At 40.6% G+C, this 17,865-nt stretch overlaps 1 protein-coding gene across 1 annotated transcript in view; it reads right to left on the bottom strand.

Moving 5' to 3' along the window:
* Positions 1–17,865, bottom strand: part of DNAH2 (dynein axonemal heavy chain 2) — a 119,798-nt gene that overhangs the window by 64,782 nt on the left and 37,151 nt on the right. Inside the window, exons 12-16 of the mRNA XM_036768396.1 lie at positions 3,318–3,464; positions 2,546–2,702; positions 2,008–2,247; positions 1,513–1,701; positions 1,183–1,330 (exon numbers count right to left, since the gene is read on the bottom strand). Of these exons, the coding sequence (XP_036624291.1) occupies positions 1,183–1,330; positions 1,513–1,701; positions 2,008–2,247; positions 2,546–2,702; positions 3,318–3,464 (881 nt within the window). The remainder of the gene's footprint in view (positions 1–1,182; positions 1,331–1,512; positions 1,702–2,007; positions 2,248–2,545; positions 2,703–3,317; positions 3,465–17,865) is intronic.

Here is a 17,865-nt window from a genome sequence, read left to right on the forward strand (position 1 = left end):
ACACTCTCAGCCTCACCACCCCTTGCCAAGTCTTGTCAATTCTGCCTTTGAAAACTCCTTGCATATATGTCCCCTTCTCTCTTCAGAGACTGCCAACCACCTAGGACCCACAGGTCCTTATTCCCGGACACTTGGACAATTGCAATACCCTGTTGGTTGCTCTCACTGCCTCAAGTCTCTCCCCACTCTAGTCCAACCTCTATTTAGCTGCCAAAGTGAGCTTCCTAAATGTAGGAATAAACTATAGTGGCATGCTATTACCTCCAGGATTAAATATAAGATACCCTCGATAGATTTTAAAATGCTTCACAACCTGGCCCCTTCCCACCTCCTCAGTCTTCTTCCATCTTACTCCCCTCCAATATGATCCAGTCACTCCATCTCTTCATTCTCTGAATTTTCCCTGGCTGTCCCCCATGCCCGGAATGCTGTCCTTCTTCATCTCTGCCACTGGGCTTCAAGTCCCAGCTAAAATCCCACCATCTACAAAAAGCCTTTCCCAGTCTTCTTTAATCTCAGTGCCCTCCCTCTGAGATTATCTCCAACGTATCCTGTATATATCTGCTTGCACAAAGTTGTTTACATGTTGTCTCCCGCATTCGACTGGGAGTTCCTTGGAAGGAACTATTTTTGCCTTTTTTTGGATTCCCGAGAACGCAGTGTCTGGCACTGTGCTTAATAAATGCTTGTTGACTTGACTTTTTGTTCAGATCTTCATGTTATCTTGGTTATTATTCAGACTTTGTGCATTTGTGAATGGGCTCCCACTGAACGGGATGTTGCTGTCGGCTTCTTTTTTGAATTCCATCTCCTGTTAATTCTGCGGTACATCTACTTCTGTTCTTCCTGTATTATAGCTACTTTCTATAGTACGTCACTTGGTGGGCATACATATAAGGCAATCTTTTCTCTCTTCTTTCCTTTTCAGGCTCCGAGAAATTTTTATCAATCCTTTTGAAGTCTATTCTATCTCTGGGCAGGAGCCCATTCTTCCTCTATTTTAAGTAGTGGTCAAGAAATCCAAATCCCATTCTTAAACACCATATTTTTAACCAGCAGTACATTTCGTACTGTTTCAAGAGTTGGCCTCTTTCCCACCTATAGTGCTATCTTTATACACCCCTCTCTTCTTTTATAGGTCACCCTTCCTCTTCCAGTGCATTTCTGGTATCCCTGACTCACCCACTATCACAAAGATGGGGTCACGAGTGGTCCTTCGATTGACAAGAATTTCAGGGAGGTGGCGGAAGACAGAGATCGTGTTGATGAGGTGGCTGGCAATACTGTTGACCACATTGGCCAGGGTCTGCAAAGTGGGTGAGAATTCCACCTATATTGGGCAGAGGGTAGAAGGTATTTAGCATCTGGCTGTTGTAGGAGGAAAGCCTTTGGGAGAGAGGGAAAGGAGGTAGAGGGGAAGGCTCACCTGGAGTGAGGCTAGAGGATAGTTGAGGGTTGGAGGAAGGAGGAGAGAGGAGGGTGGAATGTCTCCCATCTTTGTGGAACCCCTACCTGGGCCACACCTCCAGATCCATCATTCTGCAATATGACAAGGACTCGGAAAAGTGGGTTGGGGGTGGACTTGCCATCTCCATTGATAGCTTTGGACAATTCTAGCAGTGACCACTTGACATTGAGGCGCAGAGCTTCTTCCATCATGTGATCCAACCGAATCATGTACAGTAACCACTGCTGTTGAATCTGGTAGAAAGAGGTTGGGCAAAGGGAACACCTCAAGAGGATGTAGCCAGAGTCCTAGGAGGAGAGAGCTAAGAGCTGGCCAGCTGGACACCCTGGTCCAAGAGGTTAACAATGGCTGGAATTGGGGAAGATATTCTTGAGATGGTGAGAGTGATGGGGCTAAGACAGAAATGAGCCTGGGGCTATAAAAAGGATATTGGAATTGCAAAAATTGGAAAAAAAGGGGAAGTAACAGCAGGAAAGGGCAGGGCTGAGAGTTAAGCAGCTCAAAGGGTTTACCCTGCTATAGAGCACTAGATCTCCTACCTCAGGGCCATCATTCTTGAAGACCTCATAGGTTTCACTCATGATATCCACCACCTCCTCATGTAGAGCCATCAGCTTACGCTGGGCTACATTTCGGTGCTCCTTTTGGTCCTCCTCAAACTCTAGATCCTGGTAAACCCTCTTGCCAGTAATGTGAACCAAGAGAGTCTCAGATATTTCCTGTGCCCTCCAGCCAATTGTCAGTGTGGATGCTTTAAAATCATTCACGATCATCTGCACCTGGTTAGATACATCAAACACAACCACGGGGGTTTGAGTTCTAGGTGAAGGCTCTCTGCTCCTAACCCTACCTATAACTTAAGTTGACTTTTGTGACACAAATTCTACAGGAAGGAAATCTACTCTATTTCTCAAGGGTGAGAATAAAGTTTCTCTAGAATTTAGGTGTCTTACCACCCAGCCCTACCCCATGACCAGGGTACTGATTCCCTGAGTCTCTCATCTCAACTGACAGTTCTTCTAGGACGCAGTCTCAACACCCTCCCTGGGTCTCCCTGCCCCCTGGACCAGGACCCACTTTGCTGGCATGTATACGACACTCATTGATGAAGAAAGTGCTCGCTCCTTTCAGGATCCAATGCAGCTTCTTAAGACCAGGATGGATCTTCTTGTCCAAGAAACGAATTCGTTCTTTGAATAGGGCCCTCTCATCTGGGGACAGCATCCCGATGATTCTATTTATGATAAGAGAGGCCAGGGAACAAACAGAGAAATTAATCAGGAGGAACAGAATTCTGGAGATTTCCCTCATAATCAGTGAGATGAAATGAAGGGCTTCAGGGTACTTTAAGGTGGGAATCAAGAGTGTTTGTTTGAACAAACATTCAAATGAAGTCACCACTCCCAGCTCCCCTCAACCTAGCAAAGAAAAGCCTTCAAAAACAGGGAGGGGATTCAGCTCTGCCATGACACCCTCATTCTGAAAAAGATTATGAAGGAATTCAGGATCAATATGGAGATAAAATCCATTCACTTAATGCTATTTTACTCATTGAGAGACTGACCCCTGTGCCAAGTCTCAGTCAGAAGTCTTGTCTAACTTTGCCCTCCATGTGAACTGAGTTTCCTCCAAGATTGATCTTAAAAAGTATAGCCTAGCCCCATGGCATTCAGGGAGTCAGTTTGATTTTGCCCTTCAAACCAAAGCTTGTGGGACTAAAGATCAAGAACAGAATCTGAGAGTTCTGGACCGTAGGGAAGAGCTAAGGTTTTGGAAGGACAAAGTATCAGGAATGAACATAATGAATCCAGGTCAGAACAAAGAGATAGAATGAGGACCGGAGACCAACCTGTTGTAATCTCGGGCAACGAGCAACAAATTTTCACGCAGGATTCTCAAGTCCTCAGCACGCTCAGCTACATTCACCACATAATGAGGAGTCTCAAACAGCAGCCGCTCCCAAAAATAAATCTCCACAAAGAGTACCAGCAGGGTCCTAAAGTGTGAGAGGGATAGGAATGGGGAGAGAGGAGCCTCAGAGTGGATGGGACTCCCAAGGTGGGTCAGGACCAAGAATGAGGCAAAAAGGCCAGAATTAAAGAGAGGGAAGAAACACAGAGGCAAGACCAGTTTAATGAAATCTGTTTAAATCTATGTTCAAAGACCTTGTCTAAATGTTTTATAAAATGTTCCATTCTGTTATAAGGGTCTTTAAGAAAATAGCTCTGTGCTGTGACAGAGAATGAATGGCCAGTCACTGATAAATGAGAAATTCAGAAGATTTTCTGACAGCAAGATGAGGACAATATATCATGAGAGGTTTTGAATTAATAAGCTAAGAATGCAATGTGAATTGCTTAAAGACAAGGATTTATAAGAAATGAACTAAACTGCGCCTAAATATTTATTTCTTTAAAAGTTGCTGATCTGTGATATCTCCACTAATAACTAGTTATTGTTGTTAAGTTCCCTGCTTTAATAAAGTAGTATTATTTTTAATTGCGGTGGAGGCTGAATTGGCCTATAGGCATCATCCCCACGGAGCATCCTCAGAGCTGACATCCTGATTCTTCTGGACCAGGTGGGAGCTTTGGGCTCTGCTTCTGGTCACGCTTCTGCCCAACCGAAAGGACTCTGCATTTTGGTATGATGTGACAAAATCGGAGTAGTTTCTCTTTCACTCTGCAATAGTGACAAAGGTAAAGGTAGGTTGCTTTTTAAGTTTAAAGAACAGACAAATTCTGGTTTGGGAGCTTTTCTTTCAACTCTCCAGTTGAATCACGTATGATTTCAAGATTTCCAGTGAGGGACTGGGAAGGACTGACCTTTCTTAACTCCAACATGATAACGATTTCACCCGTTAATGGCAAAGAGAATGGTGCAATACTTTAACCTCTCTGGACCTGTCAGCAGTTTCTCAAGGTTAAATAACTAAAGCACAGAGAATTCATGGTCAGAAACTTAAGATATGTGGTGGGACGAGGTATTTATCATAGAGCCTCATCTAAATCCAAGGTAAATATCTGAATTACATTTTAGGTCACTCGTGACGAAATCAGTTTTGTGTGCTTGACAAGAGGTGAAAAACCTATTGAAAACTGAATAGGTAAAGTTAAAAGTCTGAAGTTACAGCAAATGTTATATGTGGTAAAGTAAAGAGATGAGGCAGAATCACAGAAACAAATACCACAAGTATAACTATAAAATTTCCAAATAAAAAAAAAACAATTACCAGATGACATATACCTTTCATAGCTATGGGTAGAGGATGAATTCCTATTTATTATAATCCAAGAGACAGAGGCGATTACAAAAGATAAAACAGATAATTTTGATTAAATGAAGTTAAAAAGCACAAATACAAAGAAGGGAAGCAGCTGACTGAGAAAAAATGTTTGCATCAGATATCTAATGAGGGTCTGATGTCCAAGATATACATAGACAAATAATAGAAATACTTAAGAACAAAATCTGTTCCCTAATAGCAAAATGGTCAAAAGATATGAATAGTTTTCCAAAGAAGAATGGCAAACTATTAATAACCATATGAAAGAATGCTCTGAATCACTAGCAATAAGAGAAATTCAAATCAAAATAGCTAAATCTAATAAATAATGATAATAATAATTAACAAATAACTCTAAAATTACCTCACACTTAACACACTGGCAAAACTGACAAAAGAGAGGAATAGTCAATGTTGGAGAAGTTGTTGAGAAACAATGTAATGGTAATGTAAACTTGAAGATCTTTCCCACCCATGAGTAGGCCCATGTGACCTGCGTATAGGAAGCCTAAGGCACATGTGGTGGGAGGAGCTTACTGAATGAGAGGAACAGGAAAGAATGGAGCAGGAAATGCTCAGAGCAGTTAGAGCTGAGGGAGAGTGAAGACGTGTGCTAGCTGGGTTGTGAGTGCGTTTGTGGGAAGGTTATGGGATGGCAAGGCTCATGCTGTGATATTGTGTTTTAAGTTCCCTGCTGTTATGATAAAGTGGGCTTACTGGTTTGGGGAGCTGGTTGCTGCTTGGATGAATTGGACTTATTGGTTTTGGAATCTGGTCCTCTGGTGTCTGAATAAATGTTTTACTTCTACCTTCTATATGGAAAGTCTCTCATATTTTGCAATGCAGAACTATATAGGCATATTCACAATTATCATCGACGTTGTGTTTATTGCCTTGCTGATACAAACCGGTACACTGATGCCTTTGTTGGTGGATCTATAATTAGCATAATGATTCCTGCAAGTAATCTGGAATGATGCCATTAAAATAACTGAAAGCTCCAAAGACTTTGACTCCAAGATTCTACTACTAGGAATATACCCCAAGAAAGTCATTAACAGAAAGGTTCCATACACACCAAAATATTTATAGCAGCACTTTTTGTGGTAGCAAAGAACTGGAAACAAAGTGAATAACCATCAAATGGAAACTGGCTAAACCTCCATAATTACCTCACTTTCCCACTCAACACAGAGCCTTTTCCAAACTTTTTCACTCCTCCTCAAACCTCTAATCACCTTCCTCCTTCCCCCATCCTCTCAGCTGAGAACCTTCATATTTCCCTGAAAATATTGAGGCCATTTGCCAAGAGTTCCCTCTTCTCCCATCCTCACCTCACGTCACCCAGATGCCTTCTGCCACAATCTCCTTCTTCACCCATCTCACATAAAGAGATGGCCCTTCTCCTTGCCGAGGCAAACCCTTCTACCTGCACGAGTGATCCTATTCCATCCCATCTCCTTCAGCAGATTGACCCCTCTTACATTCAAACTCTCACTTAGCTTCAGTGTTTCCCTGCCTACTGGCCGCTTCCTCACTGTCTAAAAACATGCCTATGTCCTCTCTTGTCCTCATAAAATCCTCACTTGATTCATCCATCCAAGCTATCATCCCATATCTCTCCTCCCTTTTCCATCTAAACTCTTTGAGGCCATCTACATACAAGAGATACTTCCATTTACTTTCCTCTCATTCTCTTCTTAACTCTTATAGTCTGGCTTCCAACCTCATCATGCAGTTGAATTTCTCTCTCTAAAGTTACTAATATTCTCCTAATTGCCACGTCTAACAGCCTCATCCTTCTTGACCTTGCTGCATTTTTTGACACTGTTTATCATCCTCTTCTCCTTAATATTCTCTTCTAGGTTTTCAGGACACTGTTCTCTCTTGGTTCTCCTCCTACCTATCTGACCACTCCTTCTCAAGTCTCCTTTGCTAGATCTTCACCTAGGTCAAGTCCACTAACCATGGTTTTCCTATAGGGTTCTTTCCTGTATCCTCTTCTCTTCTCCCTCTACTGTTTTGCTTGGTGATCTCATTAGCTCCCATGGATTCAATTATCACCTATACGCTGATGATTCTCAAATCTACTTATCCAGCCCTAACCTCTCTGCTAACCTCCAGTCTCACATCATCAACTGTCTATTGGATGCTTTGAAATGGATGTCCTGTAGAGAGACATCAACCTCTTTCCTCCCCAAACATTCCTCTCTTCCTCCCTACTACTGCTGAAGGTACCACCATCTTCCCAATCCCTCAGGCTCATGATATAGTATCATCCTTGACCCCTCACTCTTTCATCCCTCATATCCTGTCTGTTGCCAAGGTCTGTCAATTTTATTTTTGTAACATCTCGTAGCTAGGTCCCCTTCTCTCCTCTAACTCAGCTACCACTCTGATAGAGGCCCTCATCACCTAACGCATGAACTACCGCAATAGCCTATTGGTCTGCCTGCCACAAAATGTCTCACCCCCCTTCAGTTCATCCTATACTCCTCTGTCAAAGTAATTTTTGCCTTTCTCCTTCCCCCATCTTTCCAGTCTTCTTGCACTGTATATATCCCATATGCTCTGAAATCGAGTTACAGTGGCATCCTTGTTGTTCCTTGTACGAGACACTCCATCTATTGGTTTCAGGAATTTTAAACAGCTGTCCCCCATGCCTGAAGTGATCTGCCTCCTCAGCTCTACTTCCTGGCTTCCCTGGCTTGCTTCAAATCCCAGCTAAAATCTCACCTTCTACAGGAAGCCCTTCCTGCTCTCCCTTAATGATAATGCCTTCAGTTTGTTGATTATTTCCAATACATCCTGTACATAGATAGTTTGTTTGCACACTGTCTCTTCCATTAGACCATGTGTTCCTTAAGAGCAGGGACATCTTTTGCATTTCTTCTTTTTACCAACACTTAGCACACATCATAGCTACTTAACAACTATATGAATGTAATGAATATTATTATGCTGTAAGAAAAAAAAAGCATGATAAACACAGAAAATCATGGGAAGACATACATTAACAGACACAAAGTAAAGCAGCAGAACAACATACACAATAACTACAACATTGTAAATGCAAAGAACAACTATACACCAAATAATTGAAATAGAATACTGAGAAGTTACAAAGAGCAAGATGGCCCCCAAGAAAAGACACCTCCCATCTCCTCCCATCCTTTGCAGATGTCAAGATCCATAAGTATGGGACACTGCTTATAATATCAGTTATTTTTCTATGCATTGATTAGTTTTGCTCAATTTTTTCCCCTTTTCCCTTAAAAAATTTCTTTGTTATAAGGGAAGTTGCTCAGGAAAGGGGTGGGGAGAATGATAAGCATGAAGTAAAAACAAAAGGTATTTTAAAAAAGAAAATAAAACCAAATAACAAAGTTAAAAATGAGGATGCAAAAGAGACGAAGAAGAAATAAAGGAAATTGTTAGAATCTATGTTGTCCAATTACATGCAAAAAAACCTGATAAATAACAGAGATGAACATTTACAAAAATGCAAAATACCCAGATTAACAGAACAGAAAAACAGAGAATTTTAAAAATCCAATCTCAGAAAAAGAAATTGAACAAGGCAAAAAGAAACTTCCAAAGAAAATAACTCCAAGACCGGATGAGCTCTTTTTGTGGTAGCAAAGGACTGGAAATCAAGGATGGGGGATGGCTAAACAAATTGTGTTATATGAATGTAATGGAATATTATTGTGCTATAAGAAATGGGAAAGATACAGAAATCATAATAACCTGGAAAGAACTACATGATATTATGCTGAGTGAGAGGAGCAGAACCAGGAGAACATTGTACACAACCACAAACATATTGATTCTGTGATGACTAATTTTGATAGACTTGGCTCTTCTCAGCAATACAAGGTTCAAAGACAGCCCCAAAGGTCTCATGATAGAAAGAGCTATCTACATCCAGATAAAGAACTATGGAGTATGAATGCGGATTGAAGGAAACTATCTGCTCTTTCTCTTGTTTTTCTGTATTTCTTTTTGGCTTTGTTTCTTCTTTCTCATGATTCACTCCATTGATCATGGTTCTTTACAACTTGACTATTGTGTAAATATGTTTAATGTGAAGGTATATATAGAACATATATCAGATTCCATACTGTCTTGGGGGAGGGGGAAGGGGAGGGAGGGTGAGAAAATTTGGAACTCAAAAACCTGTGTACAACTGAGTGTTGTAAACTAAAAATTAAAAAATTAAATATAAAACAAAAAAAAGAAAAAGAAAAACAGGTGTATTCTAACAAATATTCAAAAACCCAATTAACTCTTAACAAATTATTTACAAAAAAAATAAGGAAGGAAGGCACCCTGCCGAACTCCAGGATAAACTACAAACAAACCATAGAATAAGTATGGCCTTGATACCTAAAATATGGAGAGATAAAGTAGAGAAAGAAAATAATATACCATTATCTCTAATGAATACTAATGAAAAATACTGAATAAAATATTAGCATAGAGGCTACAGAAACATGCTAAAAAGATTGTACATGACAATTACCAGCAATGCAGGTTTGGTTCAATATTAAGAAAATTAATATATCAGACCTTACTGCTAATAAAAAGCATAAAAACCACAATGGATGAAGGAAAAACTTTTGGTGAAATACAACTATTTCTATTAAAACATTAAAAACCATAGATATAAATAAACATTTTCTTAGTAATATAGTCAATAGTATCTGTCTAATACCAAAAGTTAACATCATTTGTAATGAAGAAACACCAATGAGATCCAGGGTAAAGCAAACACATCCATTGTCACCACTATAGCTAATATAGTTCTAGAACTGAGAGCTATTGTAGCAAGAATTTGAAATTGAGATACCTGGGGGGTGGAGCCAAGATGGTGGCTGGAAAGCAGGGACTTGCATGAACTCCCCCAAATATCCCTCCAAAAACCTATTAAAATGGCTCTGAACAAATTCTAGAACAGTAGAACCCACAAAATAGCAGAGGGAAGCAGGGCTCTAGCCCAGGACAGCCTGGATGGTTGCTGGGTAAGGTCTATTGCGCATGGAGCTGGGAGAGGAGTGGAGCAGAGCCCAGCATGAGCCACGCCTGGACCAACCAGACCGGGAGCCAGGTGGAACAGGCCCTAGCGTCCTGAATCAGTGAGCTGTGGCAGTTACCAGACTTCTCAACCCACAAACACCAAAGACAACAGAGAAGGTTACTGGGAAAAGCTGCTGAGACAGAGTGAAGAAGTTTGCACGGTTTGGCCACCTCCCCAGGGGTAGCAGGGGAGGTGCAGCTACAGAACTACAGCTGCCCTTGCTTCTGGCCCCAGGCCCACCTGGTGGGAAGAATTAAGTGGGGGATCTGGGCGGGAGTGCAGAGCCTACTTAAGATCTGAGTCCAGTCCAGGTTGGCGGTTCTTGGGGGAGGAGGAGTGCTGGTGTGGCACAGCTGGCTGTATAGAAATAGCTCTGAAAACAACAGTGCATCCCCTCAAGCTTGGAACAAAGTACTCTCTACTATGAAACAGAACCAAAGGAATGAAAAAGTGGAAGACAATGTGAAATATCTCATTGGAAAAACCACTGACCTGGAAAATAGATCCAGGAGAGATAATTTAAAAATTATTGGACTACCTGAAAGCCATGATCGAAAAAAGAGCTTAGATATCATCTTTCAAGAAATTATCAAGGAGAACTGCCCTGATATTCTAGAGCCAGAGGGTAAAATAGAAATTGAAAGAATCCACTGATCACCTCCTGAAAAAGATCCCCAAAAGAAAACTCCTAGGAATATTGTCGCCAAATTCCAGAGCTCCCAGATCAAGGAGAAAATACTGCAAGCAGCCAGAAAGAAACAATTTGAGTATCGTGGAAACATAATCAGAATAATACAAGATCTAGAAGCTTCTACGTTAAGGGATTGAAGGGCTTGGAATATGATATTCTGGAGGTCAGTGGAGCTAGGATTAAAACTAAGAATCACTTACCCAGCAAAACTGAGTATCATGCTCTAAGGCAAAATATGGATTTTCAATAAAATAGAGGACTTTCAAGCTTTCTCAGTGAAAAGACCAGAGCTGAATAGAAAATTTGACTTTCAAACACAAGAATCAAGAGATGCATGAGACGGTAAACAAGAAAAAGAAATCGCAAGGGACTTACTAAAGTTGAACTGTTTTGTTTACAATGCTACAAGGAAAGATGATGTGTGTGATTCATGAGACCTCAGTATTAGGGTAGCTGAAGGGAACATACATATATGTGTATGTAAATATATATGTATATATATAGACAGAGGGCACAGGGTGAGTTGAATATGAAGGGATGATATCTAAAAAAAATAAAATTAAGGGATGAGAGAGGAATATATTGAGAGAAGGAGAAAGGAAGATAGAATGAGGTAAATTATCTCACCATAAAGTGGCAAGAAAAAGCAGTTATGTAGGAAGGGAAGAAGGGGCAGGTGGGGGGGAATGAGTGAATCTTGCTCTCATTGGATTTGACCTGAGGAAGGAATAACATACACACTCAATTGAGTTTCTTACCCCACAGGAAAGAAGAAGGAAGAAGATAAAAAAGGGGGGACAATAGAAGGGAGGGCAGATAGGGGGAGGAGGTAATCAAAAACAAACACTTTGGAAAAGGGACAGGGTCAAGGGAGAAAATTCAATAAAGGGGGATAGGTTAGGAAGGAGCAAAATATGGTTAGTTTTTCACAACATGAGTATTGTGGAAAGGTTTTAAATAATGATACGCATGTGGTCTATGTTGAATTGCTTGCCTTCTTAGGGAGGGTGGGTGAGGAGGGAAGAGGGGAGAGAATTTGGAACTCAAAGTTTTAAAAACAGATGTTAAAAAAAAAAAGTTTTTGCACACAACTAGGAAATAAGATACACAGGCAATGGGGCATTGAAATTTATCTTGCCCTACAAGAAAGTAAGGGAAAAGGGGATGGGAGGGGAGTGGGGTGACAGAAGGAAGGGCTGACTGGGGAATGGGGCAGCTAGAATATATGCCATCTTGGAGTGGGCAGGAAGGTAGAAATGGGGAGAAAATTCATAATTCAAACTCTTGTGAAAATCAATGCTGAAAACTCAATATATTAAATAAATTTAAAAAAAGAATTTGAAATTGAAATAGAAAGAATAAGCATAGGTTTTTTCTTTAAGAAACAAAGGTATTGCTTTGTTGCTGATATAATGGTTTACTTAGAAAACCTTAGAGATTCAAACAGAATATCAATAGAAACAAATTGTAACTTTAGTTAAATAAAAAATAGTTAAAATAGGATATAAAAATAAAACCACAAAAATTATCACCTTTCTTGTATATTGCCAACAAAATCTAGCAGGAAGAGATGGGAAAAAATTCCACTCAAAATAACCAAGGAATATATAAAATATCTGTGAGTCTTTTTAGAAATATAAAACACTTTTTACAAAAATGAAGTTAGATATATGTAACGGAGGGACTGGCCAATGAGGGCCTACTCTTTACAGCATGCTCAGATTTGCCCTTCCTGATGGTTTATATAGATCATGTGCATATATTTCCCAGTTTGCTTCCAATCTAACTACATAGGGAAGTTTGGTGATCCTACTTAGGACTAGGAGTCCCTGGGAGGAGCTAGTGATGTATGGTGACAAGGAGACTTCTGATGACTTAGGCGTCATGGAACTGAGTTTCCTTCCATCAACTCTTTTTGCTCTTTTCCTTCCTAATGGTGAATGAGGCAAGAATTGCCCTGAGTTGCTGGGTGGGGAAATTTAGGAGGGAGGAAAGGAAGAAGCAGCTTCCCTATCTCCCATCCAGCTGCCCTCTCATTTATTTGTTTTTCTCAATCTTAGGTAAACAAGTATTCAGAGATAGAACTGACACCATGAACTTTGAATGGTTGGAAAAACTCTGAGGTCCCTTAGCAACCAGAGTTAGAAACAGAGTCCAGGGGCCAACAATAGAGGACGCTCTCACAGATGGATGGATACGAAGAGTCAGTCTTCTGAGGACAATAGCAGCTTTAGAGTTTGTGACTCCTTGTAACAAAGGATGTGTATAGGTTCAGGTTTTGGGAGGTTCACCTTGGTCATACATACTCTCGACACATGTGCCTCATACTCTTCCCAGGGATCTTGGGTTTGTAAGGGGACAATGTGCCTCCTAGATTGGGAGAAATGTTTTATAACTACTGTTTTTGTTAAACTTTCTCAATAAATACTTTTTTTTCTAGCAGCTATTAGAGTTCTACTGATTGACTGACATTGGAGGCCACACAGGATAAGGGCTCATGAGTGACACTACTAGAAACAACCTTCAAGGTTACTCCTAGAACCTTGAAGGGAGAACAAGAAGCCTTCTCGACAACTGCACTGGAAGTTAGGGAAGTACACTAGAGTGGGTATTACAGTGTGGGAGTTTCATGAAGGATCATTTTGGTCCCCAGCCTAGAACCTAGAATCCAGATCAGGGGATAGCAGCCACCTAACATGCACAATAGAAGCGTGCAAAGAGGAACACTTTAATGAAGCAGTGTGCTGCTAAATGTTTAACAACTGACTCTAAAAAAACAAAGATGTATAACCCACTTCTAAGTTTAATATGAATTACAAACATTTCTCCATCATTTTTGAAGTCTAGATAATCTACAAAACAATAAACCGAGCCCTCATTTGTAGGTCTTGCCAATTTCCAAGGTGTAATTGCTCACACTGAAAATTTTCATCATCAAAGCTGGCAAGATCTTGGCTCTAACACATCCCTGCTTTTTAAGTTACTTTTTGGTAACTACACGTATTTTTAATGCCAGAAAATTCTCTCCATGGCATATCAGCATTTATTTTGTGTTAATTCAAGCGGCATGTGTTACAGTGAAGAATCAAAGCATCTGGTGATCCTTAGCATGAAGGAAATAAATTTCAGATTTTGCCTCATACACAGAGCCTTGACCTGACTCTGTTTAACAGAGGCTTCCTCCTCCGAGGTAAAGAAAATCTCCAAAGGATTCACACTTCTCTGTGAACCAAATGGAGCTGAAGGAAGAAATAGAAACAACATCTCCCTCTAGTGCTCAGAAGGAAAATAGCAGACGGGACAGACAAAGATAGATCTTCCGACAGTGTTTTCTGAAGTAACAGCACGTCGCTATGGTGCTTTACAGATTCCAAGAGGCTTTCCTCACACTGACCCCGGTGGTGTAGGCTGTACAAGTATTATCACCCACAAGAAACCACATCTGTCCCTAATAAGTGTCAGAGCTGGGATCCAAAGTAGGCGCTCTTGTCATACCATTACCATGTATTTCTGATGTAGGATACCCTAAGCAATTTTAAACAACAACTCCCAAAGGATTCAGGATTAGAATACTTAAGGGGAATAGTAAGAAGTCCCTTTCTGGGGCAGCTAGGTGGCGCAGTCAGTAGAGCACCGGCCCTGGAGTCAGGAGGACCTGAGTTCAAATCCGGCCTCAGACACTTGACACATGTACTAGCTGTGTGACCTTGGGCAAGTCACTTAACCCCAACTGCCCTGCCAAAAAGCAAAAAAAAAAAAAAAAAAAAAAAGAAGTCCCTTTCATCATACAGGAAAGGAAATAAGCAGATGGGAGAGTGAATATGTTGTGTAGAAAATGGGTTACTATCTCTAATAGATATCTGGGGGGAAAGTGGTGTCTTGGGAACGTTACAAAAGTTAATAGTCCTGTAATCTCCAGCCCAGCACCTCATATTCTGTGTTTTCATGGCCTGGATTCAATCTCAAAAGTCACCCTCTAGCTCATGCCCCTACCCGGCTTTCTCCTGTAGGAATATAAAAATATAGCTCATGTTTAGGGCTTGCTGGATATAGGTAAAATAGCACCAAGCTCTCATGCACTCAGTCTAAGATGACAACCTTTATTCTGTCCCACGGGCAATATATAACATACAAAGGATACAGAGGTGACCACAGCCTAAATAACTCAACTTCTCTCTCCAATGGGTCTCACCTTCCCTCTAGGAACCCACACGGTGCTCTAGACTCAGTGCTAGTTTGGGTTTCTCTTGGAAAGAAATGAACCCAGGGTTGCAAGAGTCAACACCTCAAGTTCTGATGAATACCACACTTCTTCTAGGGACCTCTTCTGCCTTACAGTATTACCCTAAGGTCTTGGTAGGTCCCCTAAAATGGAATCTTATACTTGGGGCTTCTTGAGATACAAGTCCTTCCCTGTCAGTCTTGCACAGTCCAGTTAACTCACTGGTGAGTTAAACAGGTGGAGAGCAAGTCAGGAAGTAAGGGTGACGTTTGCTTCTCTGAACTGTGGGTCAGTCCATGGTGCATCCTCTAGTCTAGTCCTAAGCTACTTCTCTTCTTGCTAAGAGGCTTGATTCAGGGGCTAAGCACTGTCCAAATTTCTCCCTCCACTCTCTAGGAGGCTGGGTCCAGTCATTGCTGGTGTCACTGCCCAGAACTACTCCTTTTCTGGGACCATGTGTTTCCTTCTCTAGGGATTGCTTGTCTACCCTGATTGTAGTCTTCACTTGGGTTGTGTGGTTCTCTTTGCTCCTGGGGCCATGTGGGTGAAAGGCTCTGCCAATCATTAGCTCTCCATAGCTATGCACTCTACAACCCCTGGCTTCTTTCTTCTCTTATTCCTAGACCATACTTTCCAATATATGTTTTGCCAACTCCCTCTTCATCTATCTTTGCATTGAAGTCACTGAGTATTAAAGTATTTAACTGTATACATAGTTATCAAATTTTTCACTGAATTTCTTTGCCTCCTACAAAGGATATTAGCACATAAGCTGCAATTATCTCCCTGGTGGTCTTTTTTCACCTTATGCTCACTACAAATATAAGGTAAAATGTCCAAGTCTTCCGTGAAACGATGTTTCTTGTTTTTTACCTCTCCTGCTTTATTGTTGGGGCAGCAGACAGAGTGCCAAGCCTGAAGTCAGGAAGATTCATCTTCCTGAGTTCAAGTCTGATCTCAGACACTACTGCGTGACCCTGAACAAGTCACTCAACTCTGTTTACTTTAGTTTCCTCCTCTGTAAAAATGAGCTGGAGAAGGAAATGGCAAACCATTCTAGTATCTTTGCCAAGAAAACTCCAAACAAGGTCATGAAGAGTCAGACATGACTGAAAAGAATGAAAAACAACAAAGCTCTATTGTTAACAAACTCTCCTTCATACTAGGTATCTTCTGACACTCCCTCTCGAACTCCCAGAAACCTGATTTTCTCCATATGGTACCTCATCCCTGGCCATCCTCTACAGCAGGGCTGTTCAACCTGGGGTTTATATTGAAACAATAGACAATTTATTTTGATTTCCCATCTTAGTGAGAGCTCTGCGGTAGCTCGGCTTCATTTACTAAAGCATTTATATAAATTTCTATGCTTGTAGGCTGGCGCGTAGATCGCACTGCGGGCAGCATTTTGGACAGCCCCTGCTCTGCAGTGTTTATTGCTCCTTTTCTCACGCCCATGCCACAGCTGGCCAGTAGAGGAAGTCACCATGCTGCTTGCTTTCCACTGCCATTTTCTATGCTCTTCATCTGCCATCACCAGCAAACTGTCCTCTCATCTATACCACTCTATCTCTTTATTTTGGGCCATAACTTTGTTGCCATGGTTTCACCCTTCCTATGTTTCTAGTCTTGTCATACTATACCCTGCAGCGCAGAGAAGACTTACAAGAATACACATTACTCCCTCCATGCACTTTCAAGTCCAGTCATATGGGTCTACAATAGTGAGCAAATTATATGGACCAAGAAATCGTTTTGATATGGTTTTATTTCGTGGCAGCATTGGTCGTGTCAGTGCTTCTGCTGATACTAGGCTAACTCAGAACATGTGACTTTGACCAGATGAAACCAGATTCAACAGGTTTCCCCATCTGGAATTAGTTCTCTGTCGGTTGTGCCCTGGATTTCAAACCACACAGATGTATTTCATTGCTCACTTTTGTTGCATTTTTAATTCAGTGATTTTTTCAAAATTGAGATTAAAGAAAACCCAAAAGTTACATGAGTCTTAAAAAGCAGATTTCAAGTACTGTTGGAGATATTGCAACAGTTGATGTGAAGAAGACAAGCATTTCACAATGAAACAAGATTACATGCACCAAACATAAGGTTAAAAACTGACAAACCATCACTGAAAAACGACCTAATTAATCCTCAGAAGAAGAAAAGTAAAGACCTTTGGAGGGATCTAGCCGCTAGTGATGTTGTTACCAACTCCCCTATAGTGCCTTCTTGGTTTTGAAAGAATGTCAAGAAGTCTAATTTAAAAAAAAAAAAATCTGTTAACCACTGCTATGAAGAAAAAACACTTGCCATGGACAAAATAATAAAAAGCTGGGGATACTCAAGACTGAAAAAAGATAATTATTACTGATGAAACTTACTTTCAGTGAAGGCTAGTACCAAACCATTGTCAGAAGTCGAGGTGAGTCTATAAAGATCTGGAAATCTTCATCACACTTACTACATTAGTTAAACCATCTACCCAAAAAAATGTTTGGGGGATTTTTTTTTTAATTTCCAGGGGACCTGGAAGCCTTGTCCAAATTGAGGGAAAAATAATTTTACTTTGATGTTGAATATTGATATATTGAAAAGCAAAAATGTTCTAGAATTTAAAAAAATTCCCAAGGGGAATGGAATACTGAAACACAACCTTATATCATTCCACATATCACAAAATAAATTTATCCAAGATATGGAGATAAACATGCTTCAATGGTCTGGGAACCTGCCTGCTTTAGTCCCAATTAAAAAAAAATCTGTGGGCTATAATCAAGGTGAGGACTTGGGGGAAAATGCCTTTGTCAATTTAATTGTACATTTGTACAATTGTACATTTAATATCCAATGTGATAGGGTGTCATGAGGAGCAATTAAAGAATATGTCAAAATCTTATGAACTCAGTGCCAAATCATGTAAAACATGTGGTGGAACAAAAGGACATATTGCACATTAAAAGTTTTGGGTTTTTTTTTAAAGGTCTAAATCATTATTGATTAGGGAAATGTAAATTAAAACAACTCAGAGGTACCACCTCACACATATCAGATTGGCTAATATGACAGAAAAGGAAAATAACAAATGCTGGAGGGGATGTGGGAAAATTGAGACACT

Source organism: Trichosurus vulpecula, chromosome 7 (genome assembly GCF_011100635.1).
Source record: "Trichosurus vulpecula isolate mTriVul1 chromosome 7, mTriVul1.pri, whole genome shotgun sequence".
NCBI lineage: Eukaryota > Metazoa > Chordata > Mammalia > Diprotodontia > Phalangeridae > Trichosurus > Trichosurus vulpecula.